The 13,540-nt window shown below is 41.5% G+C and overlaps 1 protein-coding gene across 2 annotated transcripts in view; it reads right to left on the reverse strand.

Annotated features, from left to right (window-relative positions):
* The window catches only part of CCNYL1 (cyclin Y like 1), a 371,242-nt gene extending 358,153 nt beyond the window's left edge, over positions 1-13,089 (reverse strand). The window contains exon 1 of one of the 2 annotated variants that reach the window (XM_069225961.1): positions 12,711-13,089. In XM_069225961.1, coding sequence (XP_069082062.1) covers positions 12,711-12,885 — 175 coding nt within the window. In that variant the 5' untranslated portion in view covers positions 12,886-13,089. The remainder of the gene's footprint in view (positions 1-12,710) is intronic. The other variant, XM_069225962.1, reaches the window with a different exon arrangement.
* Between the last annotated feature and the right edge of the window lie 451 nt (positions 13,090-13,540).

Below are 13,540 nucleotides of genomic sequence, written 5' to 3' on the forward strand. Positions count from 1 at the left end.
ATTATGTTATTCTGTAGCTGTGGAGTTTTCCTCTTACATTCTGCTCTACTGCATTAGCCACATAATCCACACCAACTGCTCCATAACTTGCAGATTTCAGCAAAATAAAAACCTAGCTTAAACGGATCCTTAGTTATGTTTAAAAAATAAAATTAAAAAAAAAAGAGGCCACTGAACGTGATTCTGTGTAATGTACAACCCATAGCAACTGAAATGTCAATATTTAACTTTTGGAGATTGATTTATTCAGCTGGTTAACTAGTAATATGAGGTACAACTTTGACAAGAAAGTATTAACAGTTGTTGAAATGACAAAATAAAGAGGCAAACTGTGTCACACTGTATCTCATAATTTACCTTTTCTTGCTGCACAATGTAGTCAACCCTCCCTCATAAATTGGCCATCCATAATTATAGTAGCGCTTGCTAGATGTCTTAATAAATACACGTTCTAATCAGGGAATACATTGTCCATCCGAATATCTTATGCAGTGGTTAGCACAAAGCCATTCACAATCCTGGCGGATGTCCACTCGTTCACAGTTACTATCGCCATAGGCTGAGAGAACTAGCAGTTAAACTTCCAAAGACTTTTCAAACGTGTGTGTACACACGTTTTTTTTACTGGAACCACGGTCAGCAGTGCGACTTTACGTTTTGTTTAGAGCGTTTCCCCCTAATAATAAATACTGTGCATTAATGATACATAAATACAAGTTTGAACAGCATTAAAACATGGACACTAATATTACCTCAACTGCAGACAGTTTCCTTCCCTGTAAACTGGCAGCCAAAGGGTTTTTTGCTGCAGGGGTTTGGGCTGACTTGTCCCAAGGACAAAATCAACATGAAAACTCGTTGTTCTTGATCCCAAACAATATGTCCTGGGAGTCGGCTATAGGAATTCCACACCCCTGTGTGGGTCTTATTTTTGGTGGGCTGGGAGAGAGAGAACAATAAATAAAGACCCCTTTAAATTCTGTGTTCAACTTATCACATTTGCCAGTGCTTCAAAGCCACAGGTCAAATATCAGTATATGTATGTCTTCTGATAAATTGCTGCAGGATTCTCTTTCTCGGACTGCAAACTGAGATGAGTTTTTACAGTGAATTATATTACAATCTTGCAGGAGAACAGGGAATGTGATAGGAATGGTTGTGGGATATCGTTTTTACACAACACAATGTAAAAATCTGTAAATAAACAGTATGCATTTAGGAAAGCAAAAGCGAAGCACTTTAATTCAGAATTGCGATGGAAATAGATTTTAACAGATCATAACAAAAACAAGATGGTTTACTTTGTGATGCACAAATTGTAAATATTCCCAGAAATTCGCTCTTACACAATATAATGTGAATGCTATATAGTTATATCAGTAAAACTGTACGGCTGTACAATGTTAGTGGCCATTTCAATGGAAAACGTTCTGCCTGAGAATGACAGTGTACTACCACACAAAGCTTTATTTACATTCAAAAACCATCCCTCCTCACCATCCTTAAAAAGGTAGGTGGGTCGCAAAGGTGTCACTTAATTTTTTTTTTTTTTTTAAAGTCACATTTCTAAAAAATATGCGGGAACTACTGGTATAGAATGTTCGCAAAGCTGTTAAGAGTGCTGCCAATTACAACGTCTTGCACACCAAAGACCTTTTTGTGCGTCTGGGAGTAACCCCTATGTGTACTAGTGAAACCAGCTCAGATTCGGGTATGTACATCTAAACACCTATGACACTCCGGAGGAGGTCTGTGTAGGATTCTAGGGAGCTGTGGTATGTGAGAAACCAGATAAAGCTGTAGGTGCACCGGGTGGTTCTATTGCTGATGAATTCATACGTATGGCTCGCAAAAGGGCTCCTTCTGTTGAACTCAAGAGTATGTGTGTGATATATTGTTTTGCAACTCAATTACCTTTCTATTTAGGACCTTGTTGATAAATTCATATTCATAGCTTTCTTTCCTGTCGTCGTTGTTCTTCCTCCTCCTCCTATTTTTTCCCTGTCTTCTTTTATTTCCAAGTGAAGGGGTGGAGGCATTATATCCTGAATTATAGTTACGGCTCCTTAGTGCCGGTATGCCTTTCAGATCTATGTTAGAACCCTGAGCACGTATCTCCCGCAGCGTGTTCCTGACGCTTATGTCAGTTGTGGAAAGGAATTGACTTAGTTCTGAATAAACTAACCTGCTTAAGTTTGATAAGCAATAGCAACTTAATGTATATTAATAAAGTAGGGCAATCACACACAGAGGAAACTCAGGGTCAACAGGCATACTGAATAGAACCTATACACCTGCATGACAGCCTTGTCAGGAGTTTTAGTCAGCAGACTACAATCAACCTCATAAAAGACATTTCTACTTCAGTGCCCAGTGAACTGCATGTTTGACAAGTACTCAAGAACAGAAAAACATTACGTTCTTGGACTAATTAGGTATTGTAAAATTCAGCAGTTTATGTATATGTTGGCTGCCAACTTCAGTAAGTTCATATTACAAAAAAAAACCTGCCTTCAGATGCAGCTGAATAAAACATTAACTGCGTGAATAGTGAATAATATCACGGAAGTAAGTACAAATATGAAAAAAGAAAGAGCAAGCGGTCTTCAAACAGCTTTTCCACGGAAATTAGCATACATTTACACTCCAACTGTAAATCCAGAATAATCAAAGTACTCTGCCCTACTATGGTGAAATATATCAAACTGGATTTTGTCAGTAATGTACATCTTTTCAGCCCGTTGCGCGCATCCAAAAGATGAGCTAGAATTTTATTTTACCCAATGAGAGAGAGAGAGAGAGAGAGACACCACGTTACTTTTTAAAAAACTATTACAGGTAAGGTCAGTTACAAAATTAAAGACTTGAATTCAAGGGAAAAACGCAGCCGCAATTTAATATATTTAAACCACGTTCTGTTAGTTAGGAGGCGATCACATATCATTGTAGTAGTGATCACAAATACCACGGAGGCACGAGACCATGAACAGGATATGCACAGGGATAAGGAAACCAAACAAAGCACTACTCATCGGAAAAAACACTAAGGTTAGTTTACTAACTAGAGCACACAGCAAGGTTATTTATCAGACGAGCCTGCAGACTGCTGACCACTACCTGGCACATACCGAGGGTTTGGCGTGTTATACAGCCACACTCCATTTCTGGACAAAATACTGCGTAGGCCATACATTCATACATAAAAATAACACTTCTAGGCACATCTTTTTGTGGTATCTGTAGTGCTAAACCCACTCTGTTGGTACGAACACGGTGGCAGATAAAGATTTTGGTTTATGCCTATTTTAGGACCGACAGACAAAGCATGTGCCTTTTCTTGCCAAACTCGACACATGATTTGTAGATTGAGACTGCAAGCCTCCAATATTCTATGTAGCAATCCCTCTACTTTCAATACAGTAGTTTAATTTGACCAAAATAGTCATCCCAAAACTGGAAGAATAGACATTCTCTTAAATACCTCGCCATTCCCACGCATCCAACCAACCCCAAATGTTTTTAACACCTAATATGTGTATTACATTCACCAGCCCCTGAAGAAAGAGTTCTGAGAAACTACAGTTCCAGTGTTTAATGAAATTTGATGGTTCAAATTAAGATGTACTCAACAGAAGTTCCTTGCATCTTCTGGGCCGAAAAACTACCACAACAACGATAATAGCGTAACACCACAAAAACAAAATAAAGGACTACGGGCAATGCTACTAAAATGCATGATACATAGCAATCGACAGTCAAAGACTTTATATTATATATGCTTTGCTTGGATACAATATATCTGTTCGACTCTTCCCAGTCCCAGGTCCAAGCCTGGACAACTTAGTGGGTTTTAACTTGAGTGGGGGAATTAAGAAGCAAAAATACAATAAATCAACCAAAGTGGAAAAAAGGTCCCGCCCATGTCCAAAATGAGTTTGACAGGCCACTGGCAGTCCGCAAATTAGGGCTGACTTTCAGTTAGCATTGCTAATGTCATGCTAGACAGCAACCACTCGGGACACACCTGGGGGGCGGGGAAGGAGATCGGCAGCAGGAGAAGCAAGTCAATAATGCCATGAGACCGTGTGCTGGACTAAGGTAACATCAAGAACAATGTCCTTCTGGATCATGATTTTGCCGGACATATAACTAGTATGTCACTGAAAAATCTTTGGTTGACTGAGCACCAAACAAACCAGGTCACCCAGGACCCACAAGGGTAACTACAACTAAAAACTGCTTTAACTTTGGAAATTGCAAGAGCTTTAAAAAAATAAACAAAAAAAACACAACACCTGTTCAAATCGTTCCAGAATCAGTGTAACCAGCCACAAACACCTATGATGATGAAGGTATAAACACTTGGTTCCTTTGGGGTGATTCCAGGCCACATTTAGACTACAGGTGCTACTAGGGTAGGTCAGTGATTATATAAGCTCCAGTCATGGATAACTGGTCTGCTGGTCCTAGCTCCCTGGTCTTACAATTGCCCACTGATCATTTTAGGTCAGCTAAACAGCACATGCATTCTGGCTCTTGGCCAGCTCAAATAATAAAGTTGCCCTCCAGTCAGTAGGACGTTGCTCTGGTCAGCTGCTATTGCCCAGCTTTAGAAACTCCCTCTACTCTCCAAGTCACAGCTGCATGATTCTTTCACAGAGAACTGTAGCAGATTAGGTTGTCACTGGTAAGACACCTGCTGAGGCTAGTGCACAAAGCCTCCTCGAAATCCAGATCAACTACTACAGTATTGGCCTCATAGGGCCATTATTTAATCAATGCTTGGAGGTCAGTGCCAACCAAAAGGTCGAGCTGTCTGTCCCCCAAAATGTTCACCACTTTGGAAAGCAGTTTACTTACATTTTCTTTTATTTAGTATTTTTTTTAATTGGACATGAAACAGCTGAGGAACTTGAAAGTAACACTCAGGGCCTGATTCGACCTTGGCGGAGGGGATTACTCCGTCCCAAGTGTGACGGATATCCCATCTCCCTTGTTACAAGTTCTATAGGATATAATGGAACTTTTAATATGACGGGCGGGATATCCATCACATTTGGGACGGAGTAATCCCCTCCGCCAAGGCCGTAATCAGCCCCGGAGTCTTTAAATCGACAGAACTAATTTATGAAATTCAGTTACTGTAGGAAAATGGCTCCCTGTTGCAGTTACCCCACACTTTTTGCCTGATATTGAAGCTGACTTGACGGAGAAGTGTGCTGGGACCCTGCTAACCAGGCCCCAGCACCAGTGTTCTTTCACTTAAAAATGTTCCACGATCGGCACATCCCTGGCACACAGATAAGTCCTTTGTAAAAGGTACCAGTGGTACCAAGGGCCCTGTGACCAAGGAAGGTCCCTAGGGGCTGCAGCATGTGTTGTGCCACCCTAAGGGACCCCTCACCTAACACATGCACACTGCCATGGCAGATTGTGTGTGTTGGTGGGGAGGAAAGGCAAAGTCGACATGGCATCCCCTCAGGATGCCATGACCACAAAATACTGCCTGTGGCAGAGGTAAGTCACCCCTCTAGCGGGCCTTACAGCCCTAAGGCAGAGTGCACTATACCACAGGTGAGGGCATAGCTGCATGAGCAATATGCCCCTACAGTGTCTAAGTCTATTCTTAGACATTGTAAGTACAGTGTGGCCATATTAAGTATATGGTCTGGGAGTTTGTGAAAACGAACTCCACAGCTCCATAATGGCTACACTGAATACTGGGAAGTTGCTATCAAACTTCTCAGAATAATAAACCCACACTGATGCCACTGCTGGATTTATTACAAAATGCACACAAAGGGCATCTTAGAAGATGCCCCCTGTAATTTACCCAATCCTTCAGTGCAGAACTGACTGGTCAGTGCCAGCCTGCCATTAAGACGAGTTTCTGCCCCCCTGGGGTGAGAGCCTTGGTGCTCTCTGAGGACAGAAACAAAGCTCCTAAGGTGTCCTGAACTAAGGTGACCCCTGCCTTTAGAAACCCTCTATCTTGAGATTGGAGGATTCCCCCAATAGGATTAGGGATGTGCCCCCCTTCCCTCAGGGAGGAGGTACAAAGAGGGTGTAGCCACCCTCCAGGACAGTAGACATTGGCTACTGCCCTCCTGACCTAAACACATCCCTAAATCTAGTATTTAGGGACGACCCAGAACCCAGGAAATCAGATTTCTGCAACTTGAAACAAGAAGGACTGCTGACCTGAAAGCCCTGCAGAGACAACAACTGCTTTGGCCCCAACCCTACCGGCCTGTCTCCGGACTCGAAGAAAACTGCAACATCAACGCATCCAACAGGGACCAGCGACATCTGAAGCCTCAGAAGTCTGCCCTGAACCAAAGGACCAAGACATTTCCAAGAACATCGGCTCTGTTCAACAACAGCAACTTCTTTGCAACAAAGAAGCAACTTTCCAAGAACTCACTCTTCCCGCCGGAAGCGTGAGACTTCACCCTCTGCACCTGACGGCCCTGGCTCGAGCTCCAGAGAATCAACACTACAGGGAGGACTCCCAGGCGACTGTGACCTCGTGAGTAACCTGAGACGACCGCCCTGGACCTCCACAGCAATGCATGGAGAGAGAATCCAGAGGATCCCCCTGACCGCGACTGCCTGTAACAAGGAACCCGACGCCTGGACCGAGCACTGCACCAGCAGCCCCCAGGACCAGAAGGAACCGAACCTCAGTGCAGGAGTGACCATCTGACGACCCTCTGCATAGCCCAGTTGGTGGCTGGCCCGAGAAGCTCCCTTGTGCCCTGCCTGCACCATCAGAGTGACCCCCGGGGTCCTTCCATTGTTTCTAATACAAAACCCAACGCCTGCTTTGCACACTGCACCCGGCCGCCCCTGTGCCGCTGAGGGTGTGTTTTGTGTGCCTACTTGTGTGTCCCCCAGTGCTCTATAAAAAAACCCTGGTCTGCCCTCCGAGGACACGGGTACTTACCTGCTGGCAGACTGGAACCAGAGCACCCCTGTTCTTCATAGGCGCCTATGAGTTTTGGGCACCTCTTTGACCTCTGCACCTGACCGGCCCTGTGTTGCTGGTGTGGTAACTTTGGGGTTGCCTTGAACCCCCAACAGTGGTCTGCCTATGCTCAGCCAGGAACTTAGACTTGTAAGTGTCTTACTTACCAGACAAACTAACCATTACTTACCTTCCCCAGGAACTGTTGATTTTTGCACTATGTCCACTTGTAAAACAGCTTATTGCCATTTTTACTAAAATTGTGTTTGCTAGTGCTCTAATTCAAAGTTCCTAACTTACCTATGTGGACTACCTTGCATTTTATGTATTTACTTCACATCTTGAACTTGTGGTTCTAAAAATAAAGAATATATATTTTTCTATATAAAAACTATTGGCCTGGAGTTAAGTCTTTGGGTATGTGTTACCCATTTATTGCCTGTGTGTGTACAATAAATGCTCAACACTACCCTCTGATAAGCCTACTGCTCGACCACACTACCACAAAACAGAGCATTAGAATTATCTAATTTTGCCACTATCTTACCTCTAAGGGGAACCCTTGGACTTGTGCACACTATCACTTACTTTGAGATAGTATATACAGAGCCAACATCCTACATGTATACTATAAGTAGCAGCAAAGTGCCCTCTTCAGACATCACATTAACTCTTCAACAAGGTAACATTACAACCAACATTTACAGGAAAGCCTCGGACAAGAATTACATTCTTCAATTCAAACATTTTCATCCAGCATCTTTGAAACAACATCTTTCATATTCAGTTCACATGTTTTAAAAGAATCATCTCAGAAACGCATGACATACACAAAGTTATCCACAAACAATGAATGAGATTTTGCGTAGAAAATATCTGGAAGCCGTAACAGAAAAATCTATAAATCTGGTTCAATAATTTTCTAGGCATCAACTACTCACAAAACAAAGAAAACCAACACACACCACTCATGTTTGTATATTCAGATGGGAAATATTACAACTTGAACCAGACTTTCGTACTGTAATCAAACATCCACCACTTCCTGAATGAAGAATCTCAAACAATTGATTACTCACAAGTTAATAAACCATCTGAGGCAGATAAACCAGGCCTGTTTCCCCGTCTTAAGCACATACATTGCAAAACTGTAATAAGGACGTGTTTTACTCCATTCCCACAAGGCCATTTCAATAAAACTTTGGCACTGCACTGATGGTAACACCAACAACTGTATCTACTTGATTAAATGTCCATGCAGAATTCTATACATTAGTAAAACAGAAAGGAAGATCAAGCTACAGATTAATACAGTCAATACTACAGTCAAGCTTAAGATTGGATTGTGTTTCACTTGATTTTCCTAGCTTAAGCACAGGTCAAATCTATTTTATTTAGGATAAAGAGACAAGAATAATACCCTTCCCTCTCCCCCAAAGAGAGGCTGAGATCTTATGACTGATATTTTATGGTTATTTACATTACTTCATATATCCGTTTCCTAGAAGCTACCTTTTATTTTCGCTATGGACCATCTGTTTAACAGAAGCTTCTCAAATCTTCAGTTCTTTCTACAAAACTAGATGCTTTTGTCCTTGACTCTGCTGATTGTGTGGCTGAGATTACTAGTCAGATGCACAAATCAACACAAAAATGCCAATACTTAGTAGTTGGGCCACTTATCGATATGTCATTGATGTCACAATGATTTTATTTATTGTGCCTGTGAGGCTTTTATTAAGTATATATGCATATTAAACTTTCTTTCTTGTCCTTTAAATCCTAGCTTTTCTTGGCACTTAAATTAGGAAAATCCTCATAACGCTGTAGGTATCTAATGCAATCTATGGAAACATGCTATTGTAACAGCGCATTAATTTTTTAATGGGCGCCCCTTGTTAAAACAAGTTTCCTAGGCAGCTTCTAACTGATCATTTTTTACTAAAAATATGGTCATACTTAAAATGGTTACTCAAAAAATGCTTATAGAAGCTTTGTATCGTTCAGCATCACAACATGATTTCCCAATTAATGCTTGTGCAATACGCCCACGGAAATAAGCACCCCCTACAAGAATAAGATTTGTCACTTTTAACCTTAAGACTGTGTTCATTAACTAATCCGGTATGTATATTTCTAACCTCGTTCACACATTACAATAAATGTTTTCAACTACAATTTCAGGTTAATGAAAAGGTGAAATGTTCCTGTTCTTCATCAAGTTTCCTTTATTCACATAACATGGTAAGAGGATTAAATTAAACATTCAGATGTCACTTCATCCTAAAACATTTTGCCACCTTAACATCATACACTCCCAACTGCACTAAAGAGTATTAAGCCAAGAGACATTTCATGAAATGATTAGACTCAACTCGTTTCAGCACCTTCCGCATGGAGTAATTTATTTCTCATATGCGATTTGCATTGCCACAGATATGTAACTTTCAGAATGATAACTCTGTTGAGATAAGAAAGGAACAACCTTTATAATTAGATATAGTGTACTTACCACACATCAATAATGCCATCACTTCTATTAGATGTCTTTAGTAAGCTAAGCAGCTCTTCTCAATATAATGGCCAGAGGTCTGCAGACTTGCTCATATGCAAATGACACAGATTTATCAGAGTAAAAGGGTCAGGACAGGACTTCTACGCTATTTAAACAAGCATTTGCAGTGCAATAGGTCTTGCATTTGCCTGAGTTGGGCTATCAGCAATGTAAATTCATAACTGGACTTTTCTTGCTACACAAATTGGTCAACCCTGCCTCATAATTTCATCTTTTCCTGTCATACAATTCCAGTGGTCCTGCATATAACTAAAGCACTTCAATTTACCTTCTTCCTATTTCTGCAGCAAAAAATGAAAATGTTGCCATTTAGCACCCTAATTTAAATCTGCCATGCTAATTACAATAGAATACCACTTTGACCACCTTATCAAAGTTGCCTGGCTGGCTAAGACAATTCCCCGAAATAAGACACAAGACAGCCATGGAGGAATAAGGAGAGAAATAAACTAGAAGGGTCACCCAAACATCTCAAGAGTGTTCAAACAGTCATAGTGTAATAAGGATGTTATGTTGGCTTGAATTATGGTCATAATTGTAATGAAGAAAGATTATTAAAACATACACAATTACCATATACACCTTTATCAGAAATAAGCGTTTGCATTAGACTGTAATGCGCAAAACAGCCCCTAGAGAGCACCATAACAAAAATATAATTTGTAGGAAACATGGTCATGTAACTATATTGTTAGTCCCAAGAGGGGATAACCCCTTGAAAAAAATACAGGAGGAAGTAAAGCAGTGTAACCATACACTTAGCCCCTACAGGGCATTTTTAGGGCTAGCAGGCCTACTGAAATGATATTACAAACAAGGCCTTTAAAACAAAACTTCTCACAGCTGTAAAACAAAAGTTGTAGCCATGAGAAAGCTTAAAAGACAATTAATGGTGGGAGGGGTTATTATTTTGGGGTCCTCACTAACCTTGTGTGGTGACCCACAGATGGTGTAGACAGAAAAGGTGTTCTGAAGGTGGTCCCATCGTCCTAGGACCACCACAGGGTGAGTTAGGAGCAAAAATGTTTTGTAAAAGCAATGCCCTGCTAAGCATTATGGGGTGAGTTTTTGTGCCACAAATATTATAGTATGTTGACTGTAATGCTCACAACAGCCTATAGAGAACACCAAAATTTGGAAGAAACACTCATGTAACCATGCAGTCAGCCCTTAAAGAGCATAACCACATTAAAAAAAGTAATTCAGTATAACTATATATTTAGCCACTAAAGAGCATTGTCTATTACACATTTTCAAGGCTAGCAGAACTATTACAGTAATATTGTAAACAGAACCCATAAAACATAACTTCTCCTAGCTATAAAACTAAAGTTCCAGCCACGAGAAAGCTTAAAAAGATAATGAATGGTGGTAGGGGTTATTTTGTAGTCCACACTAACATAGTGTGGGGACCCAAAGATGATGTAGACAGAAAGAGCACATTGTGGTCAATGTTTTGAAGGTGGTCCCATGGTCCTACGACCACCACAGGCAGACCTATGAGCAAAAATGTTTTGTAAAAGTAATGCCCTGCAAAGCATTATGGGACAAGTTTGTGTGCCACGAATATTAATATGTTGATATGACTGTAATGCTTAGAACAGCCCTTAGAGGACCCCACAATGAAAACAGCATTTGTAAGAACCATGGTCATGTCACTGCATAGTTAGCCCCTAGAAAGCATAACGCATAAAACAAATGGCAGAAAGCAATACAATTCAACCATATATTTAGCCCCTAGAGGGCACAGAACAAATTAAAAAGAAGGCCCTTAAAAGACAACCTCTCCCAGCTATAAAACAAAAGTTCTAGCCATGAGAAAAGGGAAGACACTGAAAGGTGGGGGGGGGGGGGGGGAAGGGGTTATTATTTTGTGGTCCCTGTTAACCTCATGTGGAGACCCATAGATGACCTAAACAGAAAGAATGTGTAATACTGAATGTTTTGGTGGTAGTCCCATTGTCCTAGGACTTACCACAGGCTGAGTTATGTGCTAAAATGTTTTGAAAAAGAATGCTTGCAAAGCATTATGGGACGAGTTTCCCAGTGCAGTGAATATTGTAGTATTGGCTCTCCTGCTGTGCCAAGAGAGCCGCTTTCGTGGATTTCTGTTTTAGTAAAGCATTCACCAATTCAAATTGTTTTAAGGGGAGAGCTACAAGAAATGAGCCTGATTAGGTAACTGTGAACAATATGACCAGCTCTCTAATACCGTCGATCAAGTTCACGCTGTTGTGCCTGTTCACTATGAGGGCCATGGCTACTATACAGCACGCATGGGAAAAGACAAAAGAAACAGTTCTCCCACGCTGAGGTATATCAGCAATCGTGCAATAATCCATGTAAGAGGAGCACCCTGCAAGGCGTGACAAAAACAGCCTCAAGGCAGGACAAGCGTAAAGCAATTACCAATGACAGACATCAAGTGATTTTTGAAAGGCAAGCCCATGAACAAGTTAAATTGATGGGCATGGTTACAAGCCCACAATACTTACAACAGGTCAAAGCGTATGCGCACTCAACCTAAAAAGGGAAACTGAAACCTGGATGAAAGCAGTGGCCTACGTCAATAGCGCCAAGACAGACGTTCTCCTAATAGGTTCAAGCAAAAAAACAGAAGATCTCAAGCGTGCTTGTCATCCCCAGCTTCTTTGCAATAACAAGACAAAACCTTGGTGATAGATACGATGTGAATGTTAACTTTGAGTCTCAAAATGGCTCATATGAAATAAGGTACCAGATGTTTAAAAGCAATAAAAAGTAAAAAATATGACTGTGAAGGTTGCATGCATACCTCTATAAATATATAAAACATCCACAGTGGAAAAAAAGACAAGCATTTGCAAAAAGCAAACACGTCTGGCTTTAATGTGTCAACAAAACTATGTACATACACAAACTCAGTTTATTACACTAAACCCTGCCCTGCTGGGTTTGCCAATTCAACTACAACTAAGGGACAAACTCACGAAAGCAGCGCATACTCAACCCTGCAAATGATTTCATGAAAGTATTGAACAGGCTCTTCCCATTCAGCTGATTTAGGGGAGGGCGAGAGCACAGGGTAAACATGGTTTACCATATAAACTGGTCAGATTCGAGTGACTGTTTACTGGCTAGGCATTTAAGGGGATGAGTTAAAGTGCATTCCTAGAAGTCACAACTCACCTTCGGGGAACTCGCGGTCGCTGATGTGCTGCAGGTGTGGCCCTGGTTCCGCCTCTCCTATTCCCTCTTCCTGCTCCCGGTAGGCCTCTCCCCGCCGTTCAGCTGCTCCCCCAGGCCCCCTACCCAGTCGGGGGCTTCCATCTGGGGAAACGCAGCAGGTCACTGTATTCCCCATGACTATGGGGACGGAGAAATTCTCAGGCCTTCCTCAAGGCCGGCATTGCGTTGCCCCCTGCGGGCTCCGCCGCTCGCCGGCTCTGCGCTTTTAGTCCAGCACCACGACTAGAGGATCATACCAGCACCGGCACGCGCGCTCTCGCTGGAGTAAAAGGCAACAGCGGGTGGATGCTGCGGATGCCCGGGATCACTTGAAAGAGACATAGGACTAAAGGCTTTGCGGGCAACAAAAAAAAAATACACATTTTCTTGTCCTTTTTCTATGTTAACGCTGTGCACACAGCAACGTAAGTCATTAGAAAAGGGACAAGAAGGATAGGAGGTGAAAGAGAGGGCCATATTTGTTAGGGCGCTTGAGTGCTGAAAGAAAAGCAAAAAAGGCATTTAACTGATACACGTTTTCCATATTGAGCGAAGCAACGTATAAACGTATTTTGGTTAAATTACACCTCGATGAATTCATATTCCTCTTGGTGTACTAAGTATTTGAGTATCTCTTGCTTTTAATACATGAATCAGGTAGACTTGATATTGTGTAAAAAATGATGCCATATAAAAGCTACAGACTATAAAAGTTATTAAGTACAAATTGGAGTATCTTTTAGAATAAATACGGACGACGTGTTATGAAAACTCCTTTCTTTTTACGTGCA

This window comes from Pleurodeles waltl, chromosome 3_1 (assembly GCF_031143425.1).
Source record: "Pleurodeles waltl isolate 20211129_DDA chromosome 3_1, aPleWal1.hap1.20221129, whole genome shotgun sequence".
Taxonomy (NCBI): domain Eukaryota; kingdom Metazoa; phylum Chordata; class Amphibia; order Caudata; family Salamandridae; genus Pleurodeles; species Pleurodeles waltl.